The sequence below is a fragment of the Scomber scombrus genome, chromosome 8 (genome assembly GCF_963691925.1).
Source record: "Scomber scombrus chromosome 8, fScoSco1.1, whole genome shotgun sequence".
NCBI classification, from domain to species: Eukaryota; Metazoa; Chordata; class Actinopteri; order Scombriformes; family Scombridae; genus Scomber; species Scomber scombrus.
In genome coordinates, this window is record NC_084977.1 from 5,669,715 (window position 1) to 5,697,367 (window position 27,653).

A 27,653-nucleotide genomic window follows, 5' to 3' on the forward strand; every position below is an offset into this window, starting at 1 on the left:
AGTCTGTGGTGTAAAAGGTCTTTTGTGTTCTGTGTAAAAACAAAAGAAAAATGACAAAAAGACAACACAGTATTGAAATTTCATCAGTATTCTCTATATTTGTGTGTCTCCCAAACAAATAATCCCTCAATGACAGGACAGTGACAAGTTTCCTTTTCTTCAGAAACACAAACCTTTATTTTCAATATGACACTAAATGCAAGCCAGTGGGCCAGTATTGTTTTTCTTTAAGAAACTCCAGTCAACCATGTTATAAGAAGACTGCCATGAGAAAGAAATTTAATTTTTTCCCCTTAATCTTATTCTTTTCTAGAATTTTGAAGCAACATCAATTAAACAGTCAAACATATAAAAATCAGCATGCATAACAGCCCGTTTGTGTCATGAAACAGACCGCTGAGGGCGTAATGGGGAATGCAAATAAGCTGCTGCAAAGAATTCTGCAGTGTCCAGATAAATACAGAGAAATCATTTCTTATAAATTATAATAAATTAAGACAAAGTTGATGTAATGATATTTCAAAGTTTATAGAGAAGGTGTCAACTGTCCGGCAGGCTCTCCTCTGTGCAGTCAGTGATGAGTTTCAAGTTCTACGATGGTCCACTCCCCCTGTGGAGAGGCAGCGTCTTCTGGGGAGAAGCTGGTCACAGTGATGCTGGTGGAGGAGTCCTCCGTGGGCGAGATGAGCTCTGCCCAGCGCTTGAAGGTCTCCTTCTCTGGTGACAAGAAGGCCTGCGAGTCCAGGCAGTCACGTGACAGGGACAGTGTCTGCTTGATAAGGTATTGGGCCAGGTTGAGCTCCTCAGGCACGGGGTTTATGACGCCCAGATTGGACTCATGGTCTGAGAGGAGCTGCCTGAGCAGACTCCAGTCCCGCTCCGCAAACTCACTGCTTTTATCATCGTCCCCTATCTGCTCGTCTTCCTCTGCCTGCAGTTTAACATTCCTGTCCTTGTCCGAGCAGTGCTCAAAGGTTTCTCCCACATCCATCTCGTAAATGGGAGAGAGGGCTTTGGACGGTCGGCGGTCATGTTTGCAGGTTTGATCCAATCTGTCACAACCATTGTCCCCTAAAAACAATTGACAATACTGCAAAATGACAAAATGATTCACTCCTCCACAGTTCTTTTTTTTCTTTCAATTTCAGAGACTAAGCACTGCCCACTACAATAAAACAGATTACTGAAATTTTACCCTTAATGCAACTGTGTCCTTTCCCCACAGTGACATCAGATGAAGACAGCACAGTGGGGATGAGGTGACATTGACTTTCACATTATAGTCATACAGTTTAATTTAATGATAGTAAATGATTCACTTTCAGTCACCAATCACTTGAAAGAATGATGTCAAGGGTAGACAGTTGCCTTAAAGGTAATGCACAGAGGATGTTTTTCTGAATGCATCTCTTTATCCACCTGTTCAAACAAAGTAAGCCATGCATTGCCAGCACCAGTAAACTTTGTATTTGTCAGTAAGTACCAGTGATATGTTTAGAGGTTTACGTGCAGGTCATTGAACGAGCAGACCTAAAGAACAGTACTGTCACAAAAAACCCTAAATGCAAGCAACAGTGATTTACTTAGTAGCACAAAAATGGCACACCACCAAGTTTCTTTTGACATTCTTTTTTGTGTTTTCTACTTTTAACAGTTTCAGCAAACGATGAAGTGACAAAAGAATTGACATGTTTGCGTGGGGATATACCCTCGGTAATGGTGCAGCAGGATTTCTTTTTCTGAATATGACTGTGAAAAAAGAGAGACATGGCAGAACCATGACAGCTGCCCTAGAAACACATCACATACTTTACAGAGGCGACTACTGACACTACACAAAACCTACTGAACAAAAGCTTATAGACAACAGAACATAGTTTTCTTAAAAAGGTGGACATCTACATATCTAGACACAGGTCTACTGGGCATGACATAAGGTAATGGCAAATGAAAAAAAAAAAAAAAATACAAAAAATAACGGATGGATGTAAAGGAATAACAAATTAATTTTAATAGTAGCATGCATGTGTGCAGTGCAAAACGGAAAAAAAAACAAAAACAAAAAAACTCAGGAACAGGTACATTCTCCAATAGAAATAAAGCTAAACAACAGCAAGGAGATGCAAGGGAAAGTTTCCCAGCAAAACACACTTTTCTGAGAAGCAGTGGCAGTTTAGTGTCGTCTGTTTTGTACAAACATGTTGTATTTGACCTTCATGTCAGGTTGTCACTCTACAGAAATTTGAAAAAATCATTATTTGCTTGTCATTTACTTGAACACAATTTTTTTTTTAAAAAGGGGCAACATATAGCGTTTCAACATCAGCTAATCTTTCAAAATGAATATTGACATGTTGGTACAATTACTGTAAACAAAAAGACCATCACCAAGAGGCCCGGCCCCATCTAGTGACGCTACATTGTATCTGACTTTGTGTACCACCATGTCAAGATGTGCTTGTAGCTTACGGGGCTGGAAGTTTGTGTTTCTTAAAATGCCGACGGTGTAGAGAATGAAAAGCCAACCAAACATATTTATCCTTTTCAAAAAAGCAAAAAAACAAAAAAAGCGACACACATGGAAACACAAAGAAGAGACTCGCTGTAGCAACATCTTCTGTGATAAGATGCGATGGTGTTCGTGGTAAATGTAATCTTAACCATTTTAAGAAACACAAGCTTGATCAATATCACTATCAGCAGAATGATATAGAATTATCCCAGCAATGGTTTAATTGTCAAAGTAATCACACTGTACCAACAAATCAATCCATTTTCAGATGATATGTTGATGTTCAAGTGCTATATATAGCGCCTTCGACAATGTCAAATTATCTATGGCTTAAAAAGACTGTTCCACTGCATAAAATAAATGACAAAAATAATCAAAAAATCTTATTTGTATGTACATAAAAGTGCACTGGTATAATAACTATGTCACAGGCCTTGTCACAAGGCAGATTCTTTTTGACAAATACAATTCTATGATCAGTCTTTGTGAAATGTACTCTGCTTTCCCCTTTTTGTGTAAACTGAGTTACCAAGGCTTAAATGCCTCTACCTAAAGGTAATTCAGTTGTTTAAAATGTACTGTTTATGTTAACTGTTTGATTGTTTCAAAGGATATTAATGTTGCAAATTCAAATTTACAACAGATATACATTCAATGCGTTGAAATGAGAGCAAGCTTTTAGCTATGAAAATGATGACTACTGATTTAATTTGAATTTGAACTTGTGTTTATAACTAGTCACTAAACTAGTATGCTGAGTAATATCCTTTTTCTGAGAGAGGGATAGTTATATATGCTGGACATAGGTAAGGTCTAGGGGTCATAGCAAAGGAGAATGAATCTTGCAGGGATAAACTATACCTTCACTGATGGAGTTTAGGGGAAAGAAGATGGGATTGGATTTGGGGTCTAAGATCATACATTACCTGCTGGAGATTGTGCAGCATGTACAGGAGAGTCCCCTGTCAGCTGAGGCTCATTTAAGTCTAGATGTAAATCAGCTTTCTTGCTTTCTGGGGGATGAGTGTGATTTTTTCGCAGCCCTCCATTGCTGTACTGTTCAGTGTGCCGCAGATCCAGGTGACATGGCCGCTCCTGGGGAGGGGTTTCTCTAGTGTCGGTGTCCAGGGGAGGGCCGCTGGACTTCACTCCGTCTGCTTGAATGTGATAACTCTCCTCCTGCACAGGCTCCTGAATCTCTGTAAGGAATACGGAGGATTTTTCTTCCTTTTCCCCGTTCTGTTTTTTGTGTTTCATACCTGCATTTTCAACATGATTCTGTTGGTTACTGGAAGGGGCATGATTAGACTGAGGAGCTGTAGAATCAGACTCGAAAACATCACAGGGGGTTACAGTGCCGGCCTGTTGAGGTGGAGTCTGGACGCCGCCCTCCTCTGAGCCCAGCTCCTCACACTCATCGACAGACAGCAACACTGACCGCCGGAAGTTAGAAGATGATTGGTAGTCGGGCTGCTCGTTATCCTGTTCCACGCCATCGTCGTCGAAAGCTAGGTTGACGATCCCCTGAAAGTTAGGTGAGGCATCAGTGGGTGGTGTCGGGTCCTGACCTGGAACCACCTCAACTTCTGACCTCTCATCTTCTGTCTCCTCTTCATCGTCGTCTTCCTCTTCCTCCTCAGAGGAGAAGAGCTGGTGGTCGGGGACGCTCTTTACAGTAACTGTGGCCTCGATTTCTGAGTGCTCCTCCTCTAAAGCAACCTCGTCTCTTTGCAACCATGAACGGGGACGTTGTCTTACTCCCTCCTCCTCACTGGTGGTCTCTGCCTCTCGCCCACGCAAATGCACCTCCACTCTCAATCCGGACCCGCCTTCGTACATCTTTAACTCCTCGGGGGTACTCGTATCACTACTGCTGCGACCCAAGAAGTCGTGACAGCGCATGGTGCCGCATTTAGACACGCCTCTGTCATTGGAGCAGTCGTCATCTTGCGATCCCCCGGCGTCGTAGTCCTCCGAGCGGGGCTTGATGTCGTCGGAGGAAGTGGTGTGCGTGCTGCCGGTCTCAGACTCTGGGCTGACCTGATGGTGGATGCCACTCCAGGAGTCCTCCAAAGGAGTATCAGTGCTCCCCATGCTGCAGGGTGTTTCTATTGGGCGTTCGGTATCTCTCGGCGAATTCGGCGACCTGACCTCGTGAACTTGCCCTCCGCTGATGTGAGCAGGGATGACACTGCTTGGAGACTGCTTCCCTTTATTCCCCTCAGACTGTTTGCAAGCATCTGTGGTAACAAATCTGACATGATGGGGGATGTTGTTGGCTGTTGGTGTAAGGCTGGTTTCATCTTCTGCCTCATCGGTGTTTCCTGATTGTATTTCAGTTTTCTGAGGACTCTGCTTAGGGCTTGATTCTTTAGAGAGGCTAAGTGAACCCTCTCCAATTTGGCTTGGTGGCTGCTCAGAGGGTGCTTGCTCTGTACCAGCTTTTTGCTCTGCAGCATCACCAGTTTTTTCAGTTGAAGCAAGTTCTGTTTTACAACCTGCTGCCTCTTTTCCTTTAGCTCCAGGCTTTTTAGAGGCCGTGGCAGCTGAGGTTTTGGGAGATCCTACAGATTTCGGTGAAGACAATTCAGTAGTACTTTTCAGCTTTGGTCCCGACTTGGCAGATGTTACTGAAGGCTGCTTGGAGAGGGCTGAAGAGGCTTTTGCTGGTTTAGTACTCGATTTAGTTGAAGCTCCAGTTGTTGAAATTGGTTTTGTGATCTTCTTCTTAGGCGCTTCACTAGCTGCTTTGTCTGGTGCAGAGGATTTCGACCCATCCTTGCTGTCGTCTTTCTTGGGGGAAGAAGGCTTTTTCATGGAGGGTCCATGCTTGGAGACTAAATTATACAGAGAAAACAGTGTGAGTACGACATTAATACTTTGCAACAGTGTAGGTACAGATATTTGAATTAAGCAGACTTTGAAAATCTCACCGTGGCTGTCAGGTGTACTTCTTCCCTTGGTGTCTGCTCTTGCTGCCGTCGATGATTTCTCCGCCGCAGTCTTTACTTTGCCACTTTCTCTCACGCTTGACTTATTGGTAGGACTGCGATAATAGAAAGGCAAAACCATAAAACAACAAAATGACCACAGATGTTTTACCACAATGTCCCCTTCAATTAATACCTCTGACCAACATCATCATAAAAAACATTTATGAGCTGAGCTGCAAAGGAAAGTAAATCAGGAATTCATATTTAACACCAGTGGGGGGCAGCAAAGTTTTTTTTCTCCCATTTTGTCAAGGGCAAGCCTCTGAGACATGAGGTGGTTATCAATGCAAAGAATTTCAAGTTGATACTTGTGACCTTGTGAGGGGTGTTCTTCCCAGGTTTTCAACAAAAGCTAACCATGTGGAAGCTGAAAACAGCATTTGGTAAAGTCTGACATTCACTGTGTGCCAAAGGTTGATGGAATTTGAAATCTCTTCATTGGTTGAGATCCCAGAATAAAGTTTACCCGATGCAGGTTTACTTAATCTGCTTTAGATGGGCATGATTGTTATAATAATATTAGAGATCAGGTTTAAAAAGTACATAATGTACAAATGATTACTTTCACCACCTACATTGGTGCAATTTAAGGTTTGTGGGGAGTTTAATGTTAACTACTCTCTCTACACTGACAATCAAACAGTTAACTTTATAAGGCTGGAACACACAAATCCTGAAAAACAAAATTTGGACACTGTATGGATCAACTGTTACTGTTGCCATCTTTTTCTTTGCCAAAGATGTCAATCTGGTGTGCAATAAGGCTCGTATTTAATATACTTTATTAGGCTATCAACTATATTTTGGCTATGTGGTTGGTTTCCATGGGCGAGTATTCAATATTAATGTGCTGCCAGAACAGATGGAGTTTGGATGATGCCTGTTGTAAAAAACGGATATTTTTAACATCTTTGAAGGACAGATAAGAGGCTTGTCTGAAAATGCAACACAGCTGCTTTCATCCTCTTGACAGCAGCCTAAAAACAACCAGGTGATACTATGCTGCAACATCTGCCTCATTTTTCCTACATTTAGATTACTGAGCATGTATTAATGTGTATATTTGGTTTGTTTCCAATGCCCTAAATGTTGTAAGCTCTCTAATGATGTTGGGTGTATTGGCAATCAGCTCATATTGCAACATGGCCGGTCATGCTGAAAATGTAGTGAGGGTATTACTGGGATTCAAATGTGTTCAGACTAAAGTTCAACCTGCAGCCATTAGTTCATTTCTTCTAGTCAGAATGTTTTACTCATTTGTACATGTTGTATTTCATCAGTTTCTTATGATGACAGAAATGTATCAGCTGTTAGTTTAGCTGAGGATTTGGATTCTTGGGTTTCCCAGTCACTACTGTCCCTCTGATATTTCCATATACTCACTTGTCAATATAGCATTGACATACAGTATTACACAAAGGCACTTACTGAATGGTTGGCAGAGTCTGAATAGTGAGCAGAGCTGAGCTCATTTGGCTCAGAATTGAGAATAAAACATCACAAATGGATTATTTACTCTCTGAAAGTTGTTCATTTACAGCTGTAAAGTGCTTTTTTTCTAGATGTTGGATCATGCACAGACAATAACAAACACTAGTGGACTGTACTGCTGCATATACTGCACTCGATGACTGGCTTTCACCCTTAACAAGAAGACTCTCCCCCTTAAATCACTTTTTGAGTGTGGCACCACCAAGGAGAAACTGACAAGGACATGAATTAGTGCGGTTCGATGTTGTGCGTAGCATTTCACTGAAAACACAAGAGCAGATGAGAGAGAGCATACTGATGAGCCCTGCGAGTTATGAGAGTAGAGCTCACCTGCTGGTCTTTGTTGAATCGGATTTCTGAGGTTTTGTCAGCAGGGATTTGTTCGCCACTTTAGTCTGTTTGGGCTTTGCTCCTAAAACACAGAAACATAAACCACACACACTGTTGCAAATGGAAGTTTGTCAGGGAGTACAGTTTTAAGAATAATCAGCTAAAAGGGTAGCATGAGCTCACATCACAGATATTCAGCCAGTCAGTTTTAGGGCGGGGTGCAGAGACACATGCTGCTCTCTTGCTCTGTTCCTGTCTCTTTTGTACCAGCAGGACAGACAGCTGAGGCCCGGTTCAGCAGTGTACACGGGTATCAGTCGGGATTAGCCCACCTCCCTCAAACCCATTTTAGCCACAAAGGCTCAAAGTGATCAGTCACACCCCCCCTGTGTGACAGCTGTACAGGGGCTTTGACCTATGCTGTTTGACTGTTTACTGATACCAGCAGGCTGTTGAGCACAGCCTCATGTGCTTTGTTTTCCCAATAAATCAACATTTGTGCATGACACTATTCAAAAAAACCCTCTTGGCTATAGCATGACATTAATCAGGCTGCAGGTCCTTTCAGATCTCTGCTACTGTATTACGCCTGAAGCTGATTGGCAACGCTACACTTTAAGCTGCAGCAATGTCCCACACTGTAATTGTCAGTCAAAATGATTAAACATAAAGAAGTCAATAGAGAGTGTAAACCTGGGATGGAGTGGGAGTCGTTGCGAGGGCTGCTGGCACCGTTCTCTGGTGAGGCGCTGCCTGATGTGGATGAAGCGTTGGGCTGAGTTTGGGTGGTGCCAGCAGTACCATCAGCCTTTCCTGCTGAGCTCTTCTGAGCCTTCATTAACGTTGTCTGGCTCGTAGACGTGCAGCTTGGGGGAGAGGTTTTAGGTCTCGCACCTGGGTTTGGCTTCTTGTCTTGCTCTTTAGCCCCGTGAGAGCTTCTGAGGCCGTTGGCGCTGGCGACATCCCGCCTGGCCCCCGTGGCTCCCGTGCCGTTGACAACCGGTGCGCCTGTTGATGATGTCTTTGCTTTGGCTCCGACACTCCGGTCTCCTGGCTTCTTCACATTCTTCGCCTTGGACGTGTGAGCGTCCCCCGCTTTGTTAGCCGTCCCCAGTCCATCAGACTTCATGGCTGATGCAGTGCTACGGGAGGAAGAATTAACGTAGTCGGATGCCCTCTGGGTCCTGCGCACAGGAGGACTCTCAGGTGCAGATGAAGGGCATTTCACAGCCCTCTGCTGCAAGAAGAAACAAACAAACATATTACTTATGTAATTCTAAGAGCGGATTAGTCAGCAAAGGGCATTCTAATGAAACTGAGTAATATTGGGACAGATTAGTCAGAGCCACTGGAGCATACTTTGATTTGTTTTTTTTTCTTTTTTCAGATATTAATGGTGCTTTTTTCTTACTCTGATTATGTTTATGAACATTTGTAAGTTAACTAAACTGAACTAAAACAGTAATTTCTTATTGCATTTTAGCGTAGGTGAAAAACTGCTTCTTCCAAGTTCAGAGAATTAACACGAAGAGCCTAAAAAGTGACTGTTTCTACCGCACTGGAGCATTTTCTCTGCAGTCTGTAGAAGCTTCGCTGCTCTCGACCAACTGCTGCTGCCTGGATCCCCTCAGCCGAGCTCATCTTAGCTATACATCTGTTTAGTGAGGCCCTGCTGTTCATGTCATACTATATCTCTTTGCTATGAGGGTGGGGCATTTATGACATATGGCCTGCGATGGCCAGCGACTGAAAATCACCAGCAGGGATTATACAAACTTGCATTGGATTTGGATCTGAGCTAAAACATAAGATCATAAGATCACATCATCGGGAAAGTTACAGTCAGAGATTTGATTAAAGAGTAAAACGATGTTTTCTGAAACAGAAATATGACTTTAAATGATAGAACGAATGTTAATACACTGTTGAATATTAAAATTACCTGTGAGCTAGTGAATACAGGCTTTTTACCAAGTCTCCGACTGTCCCCTTTATCAATAGCATCTGTCAAAACAGGATAAAAAGGAAGGTAAAGATCATCAGTTAACCTGCTCATATTTCCTGTGAAAGAGAATATTCAAATACGGGCGCAACACAGATGAAGAAGGTTGCGCCAGTGTCTTTCCAGAGGCTGCCTGGCTCCTTCATTATGTTGGCTGTAGGAGTTGTTCTCCTCATTCACAAATTCCCATTTCCACACCCAGTGTTTTGACGCTTTGACCGAAAGGAAACAAACATTAAATCAATGGGTCGATCAGTCCGCCATGTCTGGTGAGCCCGTTCAAACAAAGCAAAGCTGTTTTCTTTACTTCATATACAACCACTTTGAATACATAAAGATTTGTCTTATTTAATAAAAGAAGAAAAAAATCTGGTGAAATTTGTGCCTTTATAATATTTGCATCTGAGACCTGGAATATGATTACACTGGCAAGATATAGACCAGTAATACAGTAATAGTCACAAGCTGATACCAGCCAAATCAATTATTCATGCGGTGCATTTCAGCACAAGTAGTTCAACAGTGAGGAAGCAGCATATTATTTGTATTTGTGTCTAAACATGTGCAGAATCACAAAGACAGAACATTTCAGCCTCTCACTCCCACCCATTAAAAACAAGCATGGCGCGTCTGCTGCATTTACCCTATTAGCGTGCACTCATCTGCCCAACACAGTTTAAAAAACAAAAAAAAGGTACCTCAGAAATGAAGCAAAAACATAGGAGAGAATAACTAGGCACATAATAAATGGGTTAGTAGTGGCCAGGCTGCTATTAAATGTTAAATGGGCAAGCACCATATTTTCCAAGGGCTCTGGTTCATCTCTAATGATGCAGAGCCGCTGCTTCAGCACTAGGCTGGGTTAGAGAGAGAGAGAGAAAAAAAACACACATCCACACACACACTCATACACAGAGACACACAAACCGCAGCATGAATATCCTGACAGGAAAAAGAGAGCTTCACACACACACATACACACACACACACACACACACAGCTGCAAGATTTCTCCCTTACCTGCCAGTATCCTCTCTCTGTGTTTGGACGACAGGGTCTCCCATCCCTGCGTGTGGCGGACGGCGTAAAAGGTCTGAAGCAGGAAAGTCCACAGCCGCCCTCGTAGCGTACAAATCTCTCGCCTGAACGGCTGGCGGTAAGAGAGGAGAGAGTGAGAGGGAGAGAGAGAGAGAGGGGGAGAGAGAGAGAGAGGGGGAGAGAGAGAGAGAGAGGGAGAAGAATGGAAAGGGGTGCGCTACGGCACAAGCGAATCAGCAGCTGCTTGAAGAACCTTTCACCATGGCAACAAATACCCCTCCCTCCTCCCTCCTCTCTGTCTCTGTCCCCTACCTCCCTCCCTCCCTCCCCCCCCCTGTCTCTGTTGCAGAAACCACTTGAGCTCTCTTGAGCGAAATCAGTGACGTCACCGGCTGATGCCCATACTCCTGTTTCCACGCCTGATTATAAAAACAGGGCTGGAAGGTAGGGAGGAGCTATATCCACCTCCTCTCCTCCTCTGCAACTGACCACACACACACCCTTTCTCCAGCACATACACAACCAGATTAGTGGAGCCTAATCCATTCTGCCATACTGTACGGTATTTAGCGGGGGGGGGGGGGGGGGGGGGGTTATGCGCTTTAACTTGTGCAGCCAGGTCACTTTCCCCTGCAAGTCATCTGACGTGCTTAACCTGCCTCCTCAGACAATAGACTTTATTACTGTGACTGTTTTGTTGACTGATTAGATTATCTTATCCTCAACATGGCTGACTAAAGTATTTAAGATTTTAATGGTATCATTTTAAAATACAAACCACCATTTCAATACTTGTTGATGCATCAACTGAGAATCCCAGCTAAGTCAGTTTACGTGACATGACAAATGACAAAGCTGTTGATATTCTATACTTTTGTTATGGTCAATAATTCCTACATGAAAACAAAAACCAACACTGTTCCAGTCTGTCTCTAACTACTTGATGATTTCTCCAACCTGGGGCCAGACGCATAAACAATGCATATGGACAAAAACCATCCATACACCATTTCCTGCACATAAACCTATTATCTATAAACACAGAATGTGCACACACCCTTCAGACCAGACACACACATGTATTTCTAAAGTGATCTGAGGTTGATGGGATGAGGTGGAGATTAAATATAAGGTTTGTGTAGGTTTATAACTGCAGCAGCTGAACTGATGGTGTGTTTTTTTATTAAATTTTTGCTTCTACACAGATTTGTAAAATGTCAATCAAAGGCACATTTATAAACGTAACACTGATTAATTACTTTTGTGTGATTCATTTTATCATTTTTTAAATTTTCATAGGAGTCCACATTTTATTTTCTCTCTGAATATTCATTTTACTTTATCCTTTGTTGTGTCACGACTCAGTCAGTTTAAATAAGAGCTCTACCAACTAATCATTGATTACATTTCAGAGATGGTTTACAGTCCATGTGATGAATTAATGATATTGATGGTATAGCCCCCGGTGCAACACTTCTTTCCTGTTTGTTTCATTGACAGATGTTAAACTGGTGGAGCGGGCAGTGAACTGATATGATCCATTCATGGCCAATTGTGGGAGTGGAAATGAAGCTCATGCCCAGTTATTCAATGACTGAGATGTATAAAACAGAAGCATGTCCATGTGTATGCACAGCTTTAATATAAAAAAAATGTGTTTGCATATCTCTGTTAACTTTTTTGAAAAGGTTAAATTATGTCCTAAAACAGCTGGTCAGAGTAGTTTTTTTTAACAGAAGTTTCTCACTACAGTGCATATGTTCAGTTGAAGGAATTATGCATTCTGTCACTGTGATCTGACATTTAAAACTTAACTTGTTATAATTAAAGGTCAACGTTTCTAACTTCTACGGGTCAAATTTTGATGGAACTTGGAGGGATGATGCTCTTTTTACTCACTGGCCCACAGGATGGCTGCATCTTTTTAGGTCATGTGTTGTTAAATTTAATGTGCGGAAGATGAGTTTTATATAGTGAGGCATATACTAATGTTGTTTTTTTTTAAACCAACACTTTTTTAACCCTAACCCTAAATCTTTCTTTGTATCTATTGATAATAGATTTCACTGACGACATGTAGTTCTTTCTACCTAAATATAAAATAATACTTTTTATTCGGTTTCTAATGTGACAGTTGTACTAAGATAAACACTGAGCTAAAGTTATTGGTTCAATAGACTCTTAGAAACCTTTGTTCACCATTTCATCAGAGCTGCTCCACACCCTCGATAGGAGCAGGGTTGCAAAGCCAGGTTGGACACGCCACGCTAACCCATTCACTTAAATTCTAAGCACATGTTTACCCCTAAGGTCCTCGCTTTGGTCTGAAAAGCCAAGCAAATGTGGAGTTTGCTCCTCCAAAGCTGTGAGCTACCCTGCATCCAGAACGAGGCGAAGCACATGAAGACATAAGGATGTTAGTAAAGATTGTGAAGTAAGTAGTTGCAGGAAAGAGGCAAATATTTCAAACAAAGTCAAAGCTGTGTTCACAACTATGGTTCAGATCAAAGCAAAAAAACTATACTGTCGCCTTTCAGTACTAGTCTGCAGTATAGGCCTCATGACAAATGAATTTAGGACTATGAACTCCAATCAGAAACATTATTGTGGTGACTGACAGCTGCTCAGGCTGTGCTGCAGTCTGTTTGAAAGCCTTATTTCTCTTCTCTAGACAAATAAAACTCATAATGCTCACACATAAATAGCTACATTTGAGCATTATTCAAAATGAAGAAGGCTTTATCTGTCATAAACAGCAACAAAAAGACAGAGAAAAACTAAATCATAACTCAGGGTCTACTTACTAGTTTTTCTGTAGCATTTAACTGCAGCTCACATTCTTCCTCAATGGATGGAGTTACATAGTTAGATGTTAGAAGTTATTTTCTCAGAGGAATCCCATCACTGACTTACATCAGAAAGTTGGAGATTTTTAACCCCAAACTCCATCCAATTAGGTGGACCATGACATAAGTCCAAAAGAAGCTAGTAAGTGGACCATGAGTGAAGGTTTTTGGGGTTTCTGGCCTGAACATAATTAGATGTGAACACAACTTAAGGGTCAGAGAGAGACAAAAGGCTCAGTAAAGAGAATCTGCTTCATATCACCTCCTCTTGTCTTTGCCCTCCCTGCTCCGAGGGGAAGTCGTCCTCTCCGTCGTCTCCACACAGAAAGTGCACAGCGGTGAAAAGTTCACAGCAGTTGTCCACAGTCACGCCTTCTTTAACAGCTGAACACAGCTTCTTCAACAAGGTGGGCTCTCGGGTCAACTCTTCCCTCTGTAACGACCAATCGGACACTGAGAAAACGACCTTTTCCGAATACCCTCCCGGTAAAGAGGAGCACGCTCTCTCTGTCTTACCCTGCATAGGTCCTGGAAGGCTTGCGTGCAGATGACTCTGGGGAGGTTTTGGACGATGACCTGCAAGCTTTCTTCTTGCAGCTCTGTTGCGAGACTCCTCACCTGTTGAGCCCACTTGACTTCTGGGAGGCTTCCGATCAGCTGCTCGGTGCCGCAGAGCATGGTTACAGCGTTCTGCACAGTCTGAATATAAAAATGTATCAGCCAAACAAACTCTTTTAACTGAGAACACAAAATAAAATGGAATGAACACAATTCTACACGAAATCCTGCTGTTACTCCTGCCAGAGATCTTACAGATCTGCGAAGGGATTCCCCCGAATTGTGTAATAGTTCTTGGCCGGCTCTGAATTTCAGTACTTTGCCAAGAGCGAACAACAGTGCATTTGTCTTGCTTCGCGCACCAGAAAAGAACACCACCATCTTTAGCAATGATGCAACATAGATCCAATTATGAATAACAAGCCTGGACCACTGCCCATCCGTCTGTCCACATCATACTCCTAAATTAGCCTGTCTTTAATAACTGAGAATTTAATAAAAGGTCGTCTTTGATTAGATCACATTCAAATGTCCTTCCTGTGGAAAAACGCTGCAGAAAGACTTGATGGTATTTAGTGCAAATGACATGAATACAGCATGTATTCATGCCTCCCTCTGGGAGGGAGGAACTCACCATGGTTTCAGTTACAGCGGTTAAACAGGCTCTGTGGAGTTCAGGAGGCAATAGGGAAAAGTTCCTCTCACACCAGGTCTTCACATAATGTTCAGCAACCCACCTGAAAATATGCAAATGATGTAGTCTTGTAATCGATTACTTGATTTTGTGTGTGTGTGTGTGTTTTTTTTTTAACAGTGTAGCTTGGATTCTTAGCAATTTCACAACATTTCCCCTCAGAGTCAGAGTCAGATAAACCCATTGATGCTTCTTTTAAAGTCTCTGCAGAGAAAGCCCGAGAAGTCTCAGCGGCAGGCAGAGCTTTGCTTGAGGGAACAGCAGAATAAGTGAGGATGAGAAGGTCAGTAACGCACCGCTGCACAGAGCAGCGCGGCCAGGCTCCCCCGTCATACTCGCGTGACTCATCAGACTCAGCAGAGACAACACGGCAAGGCCACGTCTCCACCCACCCCCACCTCCACACACACACACAGCACTTCAAATCAGAACCAGCTCACAGTCTCGCTCCACACATCCTATCCTCCTGACCTACATTCACACTTCACTTCTTGGCTTGCTCACTGCAGTGTGCGACACAGCGGTTAGAATGCAGTAGTATGAGCTACAGGAAGTCTCAGATTGAAACATTCATTTATCCCCACGCAAATCCCATCTGACCGCACTAGCAAGATTCTCTGAACTTGATGCAGCAGTGTATATGTGTATATAAAAAATACAACACTGACTAACAGCATCATTTCAATTCAACACATAAATTTTAATTTTACAATTAACTGCGGAATGTAAACACACTTTGCCAGAAATTGCATGGGTATTCCTTACAATTACTTAGTCATTTGTCATGGTCGCTTATACAGATTTATGAAGCTGCATGCTGGTTACCTAGCAACAAGATGCTGATGTAACTTGCCATCAGGTATGGCGACAGGTCTGAATCATATGACGTAACCCAACAACTTGCATGTTTGCAATTTTGGTGCACTTTTACAAATAGCATGTCAATTTATCATTAAAACTTGATAAAAATAAAAGGACCTTTCTAAATTTGTATAAACAGTGGGAGGCATGTTAAATAGCCTAGTCATATTTTCAGGTGATCATAGATGACCCTAAAACATTTTTACCGACTTACTGGCAAACTCAGCTATACTACTTTATGTTCATCTGAACTGTGGAACAATTAGTCCTGACACTCACCTCTTACACAGCATGTGGAGGCTGTGAAGTCCTACGGCATGTGTGAGGGACAGGCACTCCAGGACCGTCCTCTGAACCCCGTCAATTGGCTGCAAGCACAGTTATTTTAGACAGTGATTCCCTAAAATGATACATTGAATAACAGACGTATATTAAGATGGTAATTAAACAGAGATGCTGTTACAGACTAACTGACACTGAGCATGCAGGCACTGAACAAAGTGCAAAGCAAAAGGTATTACCAGGGATTTGTTGTTGGTGTTTTCAGATGTGATCTTCACATACTTCTACATGTCCTGCACTAAGACCACTGTGCTGAAAATCCTTATAATGATTTGGAACATTGGACTGGGTACAGTATTGACACTTTGATTTTAGAGTGCATGCTATATACTGTATATCAACTGAGCACTCTCTATTGACTGGTGATGCATCAGCCTTCATTTCAAGCACACTTTAAGTGGATTCGGCTTCACAAACTCAGTAGTTCCAGTTCCCAGCACACCTGCAAGTGCAATGCAACTGGATTTCTACATATGTGTTAAAGCTTTTTAATGCATGCCATGGTGCCATTCTGTTATTACCATGTATTATTTTAATTATGCTTGGGTTTATACAGACACGCTGTTTTATTTTAAGTAATTATGTTCCGTATCAGTTTTTTATTGTTCAAATTTTAGTTTCCAAATCTGGAAGAATAATGCTTAAAATAATTTTGTATTTATTCCAACCTTAAATCCAACATATATATTTTAAACAATCATACATTCTGCACATCTTAAAATTTGGCAGGTTGCTCTTTACATCACACACACACACACAAGCTTATGTGCTTTTCAGGCATTCACTAGTTTTTCTCCAGTAGAGCTGACCTTGGGGAAGAAGCGGCAGCAGTCTCGGGTCAGAACCATCTGCACCACATCTTTCAGCCCCTCCAAACCCAACATGTCTGCTGCCAGCACCACCTGACTACAGGACAGGATACAAATACAGGTCAGGCTGTCTTCTGGGCTAGTGTGCTAATTTTGGATTTAGTCTGTTCACATATATATAGTACCTGGCGCTGGCTCCGGAGGGCAGATCTACAATTGCCCCGTACATGAACTGGAGCAGGATCTCCATCTCTTCCGGTCCTAAGCTGTAAAGGTTGACATTAAAAACTGTTAACAAGCACGCAGCCTGATATTGTATGTGTGAATTCAGTCAAGTGTAGCTGTATTCTCCCTGTCAATACTACAACATCCACCCATAAACACAACTGAGAATGCTGTAAACAACATCCGCGTATCATGCAGCACTCAATCCACGTGACTGCAGCCCGAGGGCCACTTCACAGGTTTCCCCCTCCACCCCCACCCTTCAAGTCAGCCCAGCCACTCTTCATTCTGACAGCTACGTCTTCCCCTCCCGTTACCCTCAGATCAGTAATGTGGAGGCGAGTGGCATGTCTTTCCCTGGAGGAAAAAAAGAAAGAAAAAGTGGGCTTCATTTGCCTCTGCCTGTCTGAAAAGAAGACTGCGGGTGGTAGTAAAGGGGGGTGGGGGGGGTCTCTTCAGCAGGCAGTGGATGAGATGACATTTGTGTGCCTCGCAGATGAAGACAGGGTAACCTTGGTTGATAGAAATCTTAGCAAGTCACAGCCTGTGTGTGTGTGTGTGTGTTTGGGTGTTGTGAGTGAAACCTCATATTGTTGCAGGCCCATGAATTATTAATGCAGTATATGTAGAAATTCAGCAGATTGTTGGGGAATGAAGCGTCACATTGTTTAGACCTGGACTGTAGGGGTTGTATTATTGATCCCTGCTGATGCTGATGGTGAACCCGGTCTTACCCTTGCAGAGTGATGCACTGTCTGGAGCTCTCCATCCAACTCCCGCTCAGCATGGCTCGAAAGTACTGTGACCGCGCGCACAGGATTGCCCTAGAAACCCAATAAAGCAGGCAGTTGCATGTCAGTTCCACCCACAGTTTTAATATTTCACATGTCATCTGGCGGGCCGGCGTGTACTTAAGTGGCTTTGAAGTGACAAGAAAGAGGACACACACACACACGCACAAAAAAAAAAGAGTCTATTGTGTGTTTTGTGGTCTCTGGAGACAGTGTTTTATTCTCACTGGCGTCTCTAGACTGGACTGTCATTGATAGGGAAATACATGGCCGCTGAAGTGTTTCGAGCACATAATTAGCTACATTAAAAGGATAAGACTGTTTTTATTATTTATCTTACTGTCAACAAAGCCAACAATGAAATGATCCTACTAACAAGAACTGTCTACGTATGCAAACCCTGATATATTTTATTCCTCTGAGCCACGGAGCTCCATTACTGTCTAAAAACTATTAAAATAACATCAGTGAGTGTTGCACTGGGTGACATGCTCCTTCATTACTGTCAACACACACACACACACTGAAATGTATTATGACTCAATATACACATACACCATGCTGCTGCTGTAAATACTCACTACTACGTTAAATGAGCAGTGATCCATGGCTGAAACTCGTCCCAAAACAAATGCACTGTTTTAGGACATCACTTATCTTTTTAAGTGGGTAAGTGATATATCTTCAGTAGAAGCCAATGGGCTATTATCTTCTGTAACATTGTGAAATGTTGACATTTTTTTTAGGTGGAGGCTCCAAATAAGCCCATTCATGTATTCTCCCTTCCCCTGCACTGTATCTTCTTGGTTCTTTGTAATTTTTGGCTTGCCACAAACAGAGTAAGAGAATCTCAAAGTACCAAGATAGACTAATTCATTCATATTCTGGTCTTTTCGACTATAAGAACAATATAGAATAACACCAGCTTTATCCTTTAAAAGTGTGTCAGAGCCTTCATGTCATGGAAGTCAGTTAATTCTGTTGTCGCAACCTTGTAATCACTTTTCCCTTCTGCCCTACCTCACACTGCTAATCCTCTGATTCATTATTTGGTGCAACAGTGTGTGACCTTACTACGGGTTGACAATATGGATCAAGTCCTGTATCAAAATACTTGTCATTTTAGACCGCAACAGTGGTGTTTATGTATATGGTGATAGGTATGTAATAGGTGGCAAATTAGCTTTGAGAATATTGACACTCACTCAATATCAATATAAGATGTCATATAATTTGGGGATAACCAGTAGTGCTTTGGGAAACATTCTAAAAATAATGTGTAATGTAAGTTTGCTAAGATGAGCTCAGAAAATACTACTTCTTATGTTTAAAGCAGCCTTAAAGAGCTAGAAAACAACATTTTCTAGCTCAGATATTAAATCTTTTTCATATTATATTTATATATTGATAAGTATCATATTGATTCATAGTCTGGTTCTACTGATCATGACGTGTAGCAGATATACCTCTTGCTGAGTTACATCAACAACTCAAAGTAGTGAGCAGCAGTCTTTCCTACAGTCATGGGGGAGGGGGGAGGGGTTATGGGCATGGTTCAGCCTCTGTTAGTGAACAGCAGCAGCTAACACTGGGCCGTCATACAGATCACTGCTGCAGAGCAACCAAAAAAAAAGAAGCCCAGCTTCTTCCCTCTGATAAGCTAGCTGGCTGCTCCCCTGAGCACGAACTGGGAGAAGCCAGTCTCCATGGTTACCGGCTGCTACTACTACCACCTCTGCATCACTGAATGACCACCCACAGCTGCTTTACACTGGCAGAGTCAGCTGCAGATGTGCAACCACCAGCTGTAGTGTGCTACATGTGAGACGCAGTGAAGTAAACATGATCTGACCGTGCCTGATGACATTTTGATGACTAAAGATTTTCTGCTTATGTATTCCAGATGTTTCTGTACAGAGGTGTGAGAGCGGTAAATAGTTCTAACCTGTGGCAGGAGAAGACCTGCTCCGCCACTTGGATGGTGATGTCACACTGCTCTCCCCTCGTGTACAGATCCAGCAAGTCGGCTCCGAGGCCCGACGCTGGCTCGAGAACAACAGTGTCTGAGGAGAAGTTGACACGATTAATGAGGAATGACAGGAAGGAAGGAGAGAGTGATGAAGAGAGAGGCTGTGTGTGTGTGTGTGTGTGTGTGTGTGTGTGTGTGTGTGTGTGTGTGTGTGTGTGTGTGTGTATGGGCATTTGTGTGTGGGGAAAAAGCAGTACTATCTCTTATTAAACCCACTTCACTTAAAATACTGACAAAAAGTTTTCTGAGGCACAGCTAAATCTTAAATCATCCATAGCACTGACCGCTCTGCAATTAGCAGTAGCGACAACAGGGATCCAAATGCGCTTAGTGGAAAAGTGGATTATGGCTGAGATAACATGATGTGAAGAAAGCGGGAGGGAGGGAGGGAGGTGACGGCAGCTGAACGGTCACATAACCAAGAATAAACCCACCGCGGAATAGAGTGTTGATCTGTTTACCTGAGTCAGTGGAACTATGAAGGTCTGCTGGGTCAGGAGCAGACGCCATACTTTCTGGCTCACGGCCCTCCGTGTGTGGGATTATTTGAGCCGAGCGCATGCTCTGGTCTGCTGTGTACACCCGCCTGCAGGGGGAGAGACGCTAAAGGTTAATGAAAAAAAGGCCTTTTAAATTGAAATCCTATTTGATGCACTGTGACTTCAATGACACACCTCATGAGTTGGCAACTTTCTGCATTAAAGGAAACCTGTAATACTTTTACCTTCCCTACTTTAAAATCATGCTGTAGGATTCTGGTTAATTCCTTACTGTCTAACCCATGTGTCCATTTTCAAATAGCTTGTCCTGGTTATTTTAACAGTGACAAAAAGGTGAGCAGAGCAACCCAAAACATCTTTCTCCCCCAAGCTGCTTCCTCTGGACCCTACTGCAAGATCCCCAAATGCTCCCAAAACAGGATGGAGATGCAACCTATTCTATCACCTTCCAGGCAGTTGTGCCAAGTTGTGCCACCGGAGTATAAAAATAAGTATCGAAAGTTGGCATCAAATGCACGGTCAGCTTCTTACTGGGTGTTCAGACCGAAATAAAAATATTCAAGAGGATGTGTTGTTGGGGGCATGTTTTTTCAGGTATTGATGAGGTGTAAAGTCATATTTAAGCTATACAAATGTGTTGTAGAGCTGCTTGCATTAAAGCAAGGATAAAGTTTGTTTTGATGTATTTTGTTGAAATCTTACCATTACTGAACAAAGACCAAAGTTCAGGTGTTATAATCGTTCCTAATCAAAGAACTGACACTGAAAAAGTACCTTAAATAAACACCCAGCTTTTGTCTGGGACCATTCTTACCATGAGTGCAAACTTCCTCAAATAGGTAAAGGTGCAGTGGGTCTAAATCAAGGTCCTCCTGAATCACTGAGCACTTCATTCTTTCTCTGATTGGCCAATATTGACTATAACTAGGTAAGAATTCAACTAGAAGACTTATAACTAAATTGTCAATGTCACACACGTGTCTGATTTCAATGCACATAGACAATCTCTGCATTTTTTTATTTGCTCACAGTATTTTTTTTAATGGGTTACAACAATTTGATTTTATTCAGGGCCATTTTTAAGAGATTATTTTATTATTAGTTATCTTTAGCTGCTATGGGGAATTTTCACAACCATTGGCAGTGTTGAAGCAGTGGAGACTCTCCCAGCAGTGTCACTCTTGTTGTGTAGTGCTATTACTGTAATTTGCCAACATGCCGCTGTTTGCCAACAGTGCTGCCACCATGAGGAGTAATAAAATAAGCATAAACTATCTCCAGTAAGTGATGCCCTGTGGTTCAATATACACTCATTTTTGACAGTCGACCTGTAAAAGCCAAAAAACCTCTACCTCCCCTGGACCCCCTCCCCACGATTCCATGTGTGAAAAGAGCTCTGAACAAACTTTGACTCCAGGGTCGTGTAACAAACAAAAACAAGGATGACTCTTCCTTCTACTCCTAATTATAAACAGCTAATGAGACAAAGACACAACTCAGTGGATCAAAGCCTTTGTGCACTCCGAGAGACCACAGTGCAAAAGCCTTGATGAAAGTAGGCAGTTGTTACATTAGAAACTTAGACTTACTGCAGTTCATTAATAACACTGATTCAACTGGGAGAATTGTGTCTGAACACCGACGTGAGAATGTGATGTGAAATGTATTATTTAACAGCATTGCAGCATTTGCAACACTCCTTGAAATCAACATACGGCCCATGCAGCAGCACATCCTGCAGATTAAAGATGGTTCACATGGCGCCCTCTGTCAGAGAGTCACTGAAACTACAACTCAAGAGAGAAGGATCAATGGGGTCTCTTAAGGTCTTGTCTAAAAAAAGCACATGTGGCGTTAAGGCTACAAGAGAAGCTATTAGGAGGTGCTTGTATTCTAAAAAGCAATTCGAAGATTTTTTAGAGGAGCAAGAAAATAGACTAAAATAGATAACTTGTTCCTACTGCCTACCTGATGAAATCTTTCAGCCCAGACAGTTCATAGTCAGGCAGATGGATGGTGTTGGGGTCTTTGTGCATCTGTCCCTGCAGGACACTGGGAACTCTGGCCAGCAGCACAGCTCTGTGTGCTTGGAGTGAGCCAGAGGCGGCACACAGACAAACATTAGCCTCCAGCTCCTCCTCCAGCAACCTGGGAAAACACATTACAACACTTTAATGAGAGGGAACTTGAATAGCATTCTCTTTTCTTACTGATTAAAGAAGAAATACCAAAACTATGTGGAGACAAGTTGGCAAAAAACTTCAAACAATGAAATGAGGCCTTGTTAACATCTCGAGTGACCTCAAAGATTTATGAAATTCAAAGATTCATCTGATGGCCTATTTTCTCCCCACTTCAGAATAACACGAGCGCAGTCCTGAGGCGCTCTCCATTTCATCTTCACCATCATTAAGCTCGCGCCTCGATGACTGATATGGGTGACCCAGAAATCAGTCCGCTCAAGGCCAATTTGGACGGTACGAGTTCAAATGCTGGTGCTGTGTCCATTTCGGTAAGTGCTCAGATTGATGAGCCACTCGTGCAACAAGGAGACCCACATCCTTGTCCACTCAAGTTGTATTATCCAAGGATCCTATTATATGAGGAGAAACTCCACCTTAGGCTGCTACTTTTGTGATGAAGAGCTGGATTTGCACAAGATTCCCTCAACTGTTTTGTCTCTGCTTTCCTTAGTTAGTGAATTGATATGGGATGTTTCACAGCTATAGTTTGTTTTGTCTGGAGCAAGAGGGAGAGATGTTTTATTCATTCTGTCTTGTTACAAATACACCAAGAGCTGAAACATGAATTATATAAACTGACAGGTAACTCAGTTTTTGCCACTGTCATGCTGCATCATCAGTGCTACATAGAGAAATCTAATTCTGGTGTCTGACAGCAGGTCTCGCTGCACTTTCATGGTTCTTTTGTGTTTTTTTTCCTGTGGTGTCACAAAGAGATTATGAAGAAAATACTGATTATGAAAAATATTAGATACTGCATCAGGACCTGATTTAATAGAATGTTTTGAACAGATAGAAACAGTAATAATGTTATCACGGGGAGAGATGCTAGTGTGGCACAGGCTCAACACTGCAATCTCATACTTTAAATACATACACGTTTATTGTTGTTTTTTTGTTATTTGTTCTGAGTGTTTTAATATTCTGGATATTTGCATAGTTTATACTAGACTTATTTAGAATTTTCTTTTTGTTAGTTACTTGTTTGGTTTATTTAGATTTGTTTTCTAAGGACACACTAGAGCACTAAATGCTCCTAATGGTTTATATAGGTGGTCAGGAACAGCATGCATCTGGGAGGATCTGTGTTTTTTGGGAGGGTTTTTCAATCAGAGCAGGAGAGGCAGCAGGAGCCATTATTTCTTTAATAACCCAAAATAAAGACTTTTTTGGACTTCTTCTGCCTGAGTGTACAGCATCCCTGTGGTGCATCAGAGGTCATTTGATTTTCTAGTTTGTTTCTGATTATGGACAAAGAGCCGCTGCACCATGGTTACAAAATAATTTACATAAAATGTACACAAATCAGTCGCTTATGCAGACTTAGAGATTTCTTACAAGATCTCTTTCTTCACAGTTCAGGGCCAGAATGATGCGTTTAACAGTAGTTTAACTGCTGAGGTCCTGCTAAAATCATATATCTATTATCATAGTTGTCACTTTCACACCACAAATAAACCACAGCAGAGTCTGCTTGGAAGAGGACTGACACAAGTGGTCTTTTTGGTCTGGCTTCTTGGTTGGTTTCACATTAATTTGTTTGGGTCATTGTCAAAATACAGTGGATTTTGTGATAGTAGATGTGTGATTTTAGCATTAATTCAAAGCTAAACTACTATTAAATCCATCTGCTAATCGTGAACTAACAAGGAAGTGATCTCCTGGCATGCACTTACAATGTACAGCCTGTAATTACACAAGATCATTTGCTCATCATGGTAACACGCAAGCATGTGAGTGCAGGGATGTTCTAATAAACAATAAAGTGAGTTACTTTTTCCATGTTTCCTCTTCTACAGAGAAAGAAACACTAAAACACGCTGCTAAAAATTCAGTTTCTTTTTTTCTCACACGTAACTGTGCTGGACACATCTCAGTGTGACACCAAACCTGTAATCAATAAACCTGCCAGACAGGCAATGGTAGTATTTAGGACGACTGTCAGTGTTTCCCCTATCATTGAACAGGCCTGGCGAGCCACCCAGCCAGTGAGAGGCTCATCCCCTCCACACACACACACACAGAGCGGAGCAGAGGAGAGACAGATGAAGTGAAGATAACATTACTCGACTTGACGACAGCTACACTTGATACGTTAGTTGTTGTAAGTGCAGTAACAGCTTTACAAGTAAAAAGACAACAAGAGTAATTTATTCATGTAATCACTCAAAAGAAAGACAGATCTCGACCCCAAACTTTTAATTCAAATGTACCCTACTTGAATCTGGCTACAGTGGCAGGAATGCTAGAAGTTAGCATGACTTTGTTTATAAAAATGCTCCAAGTAGCTCAATGAGAAATAAAATAAAATATTTAAAATATAACTACTTTAATTGTTTGTGGCCCAACCCAAAGCAGTCAACCTAGAAGAATCACTGATGATGACGTGGTTAAATTCCTATAAAAGGTTAAAAGAGGACTGAGTGAAGAACAAGTGTTAGACTTGTTTTAAAATGACTCTAATTATCATAATTAAACCTTGTCTCTCCGCACTGGTTAACCTTTAGTGACTGAGTACCAGATTATTCAAATACCTGCAGCAGCAGTAAGAAAAGGTCAACAAACTCTTGACAAGCTCACAAAATCTGAGTTTGTGTGTGGCAGCCTTGTATTGATTTGACTTGGGTGGGTTAACATTCAACCCAGATCTAGTCAATTCAATGCATACTGTTATGTGTCTTACCTGAGCAGGTCTGCAGACAAAGCAGATGATAAACATCTCTTGAGCTGCTCTTTGTACTTGCGCTCTTTGGCGTGGAACTCCCTTGCAGCCTCAGTGGTGATCATGGTTTATTTCCTGTCTAAAACAAAGACAAAAAGCTCAGCCTGTAAAATTGTAAAGCAGCTCTAGACAACTAAGTCAGGTGAGACAAGGCCTACTATATGAGAAATGGCAAAAAGCAGAAATTGTGACAAATATGCCAGCCTGCATTGCTTTACTATTAAATATGATAGAATATTACAAGCCATGTGATTCAATTTTATGCTATACTAAATTTTAATTATAGGATACGGATGCCAGCTTCACCTAGCTGCCCTCAATGACTTAACATGATTGCGTCTGCTGCCAAAAGTGCAATACCTTTCTTCACCACATAGGTTGACTTAAACTTAATAACCGTTACAACCCAGAGGGGCGCTGTTTCACTCATTTCATGAGAATCAATGAAAAAAAAAGAAGAAATGTACAGTCACTGCCATGTGACCTGGAATATGATTTAACCTAATTATTTTATAGACTTTACGAGCTTCAGTAACGGCGGAAGACTCCCTTATCTTTCGGGAAAAAACACACAACTGATAACATCACTAACAATCAGCTTGTTTTTCCATTTAAAGAAGAAGTTTCATTTATTCATAAGCAACCTTCACCCAAAAAATAAAACACACTCACATACCTACGTGGAGACATATATTTGGTCTCTCTTTGCAGGACACGGTGCTTGCTGTAGGCTCAATTTTTCAAACACTCTCATTTTCTTCGCGCGGCTAGCATGCTAACGCTAGCTGTACACCAGAGCCACCGCTACGAGTTTCTTAAGTTCATGAACCTTACACTCTGAATGCCTGCTGATAAAACACAGAGCTGTAGGAACAAACTGCAGTCTGTCAGTAGGTGATGTGTCCACAGGCACCAGTAGTATCTTCATTAACGGACTGACCCACTGACCAATGTTGTTGACATCACCGCTACACGCTGGTCACCACCCACCAGGACCAGGACTGCTAAAAGGACAGGGAGCGGACACCTCGTCGCTGCCTGGACGCTGTTGCACATGCGCAGTGCAACTAAGAGGAGAGCCATGCCCCCAAATGATGCCTTCAGGTGCTCGAAACTGTAAAGAAAACATTAGGTACAAAAGTAATATATTTGGTCAATGATAATGGGAAGATTATAGGGTGGAGTAGTGAAATGTGGGACATTGACTAAAGTGGGACACCTAAGCTCCAGTGCATTTATCTCTTTTTCTACCATATTAAAGTGATGATTGGTGTTGAATCCAAGCAGGGGTGTCATGTAATATAAATCATGTGACTTTGTGGGTCTTATATCATAAATGGGGGTAGGAAAATAGCTACACACGAAGTACCCCTTATGAAGTCCACTTAAGGGTCAGTGACAGGATTTATACAAAATCAATATTAAGGATATAAACTTTTCATGAATAAAACAATGTTCTTAATTTGTATATTATGTTTGTAATGTATTTGTGCATCAAATGATGCATAAGCCTAAAAACTAGTGTCCCAGATTGCAGCATGAACTGTCCCACATTAGAAAATCCACAAATTCAGAAATCATTTGGCACAAGGAACACTAATATATGTGTCACTTTCCTTTTGAGTACAACATCTACAAATTACCTTCTGATTAAACAAGGAAACATCTTGAGGATTTCATTATGATACAAGGTGTTGATATAATGTATTGGATTCATATGTAAATATAGTACACAAGTCAGAATGGCAAAAAGTGTCCCACATTACCCTACTCCACCCTATGACATAGGCGTCCTCTGGTGGTGTTCTTCCTAGCTCAGAGAGGAATGGCTCATGATTGCTATTAGGCTGCCTTATATAAATTGTATTGTTACCCTGATATTAATTGTGGTATCAGCAATGCCATTTATGTCTGAAACTAAGTATAGCCTATTTGTTTTCCAGTTAATCAGGCTAACCTGTTTTTTGCATTGTTTGCAACGTTTTTTAACTATTGTGCTGGAAAATATTTATTCATTCAACGCTCATTGTAAAGAATGATCCACTTATGACATCAAGCACATAAGAGGTGGAGATTTTAATCATTTTCTTGGCAGAAAACTCAGCCACTGATACAGACAGGGTCTAAAGGGAAAATAATCTGGAAAATAATTGTATATGCAGCGGCAGCATGGATTGGGCAAATGGCTGGGCTATTAGAATTTTAACACATGTAGGAATAAGACAATTCATGACTATATTCCTACTCATGTGTATAAACCTACATGTTTATGAATTAAACAAATCATCTTTACACTCCAATCTGTACAATGTTCACTTGAAATACTGACCTGCTAAATGTCCTTTATATGCCCCCAATTGGAAATCTTATTATTTCCTACTGCCCTGGAAGGCAGCACAAGATACCTGCTTCTGACTGCCGTCGATGTCATTGTCTTCTCCTACATCACTACTCCTCTTGAATGATGTCAGTGCAAAAATTGAGGGTAAATGTTTGAATCAGCATTACACAAAAGCTCCAAAAAACCCTCTGTGGTTAGACAGTGATACACTGCAATGCAACTACAATATCATTACCACTACCACACTCTGTTCCACTGCTGTTCCTAATATTTTGTCCACTCCATTAAACATACACGGGGGTCAAAATAGTAGGAACATTTTTCAA

General features: G+C 41.8%; 1 protein-coding gene across 2 annotated transcripts; it reads right to left on the reverse strand.

The window, feature by feature from the left end:
• Positions 1–11: 11 nt before the first annotated feature.
• On the reverse strand, positions 12–25,821 carry btbd8 (BTB domain containing 8). 2 transcript variants are annotated; one of them, XM_062424718.1, is made up of 19 exons: positions 25,663–25,821; positions 24,948–25,065; positions 21,990–22,169; positions 19,983–20,107; positions 19,438–19,555; positions 17,436–17,525; positions 16,662–16,742; positions 16,477–16,573; positions 15,605–15,693; positions 14,405–14,507; positions 13,729–13,911; positions 13,475–13,645; positions 10,349–10,478; positions 9,269–9,330; positions 8,020–8,563; positions 7,327–7,408; positions 5,446–5,558; positions 3,439–5,349; positions 12–1,071 (listed from the first exon to the last, which is right to left on the reverse strand). In XM_062424718.1, the coding sequence occupies exons 2-19, from the start codon at positions 25,049–25,051 to the stop codon at positions 572–574; spliced, it is 4,683 nt and encodes a 1,560-aa protein (XP_062280702.1). In that variant the 5' UTR covers positions 25,052–25,065; positions 25,663–25,821; the 3' UTR covers positions 12–571. The 2 variants fall into 2 exon arrangements, with proteins under 2 accessions (XP_062280702.1, XP_062280701.1); XM_062424717.1 differs by having other exon boundaries at positions 1,014–5,349; positions 24,948–25,061.
• Between the last annotated feature and the right edge of the window lie 1,832 nt (positions 25,822–27,653).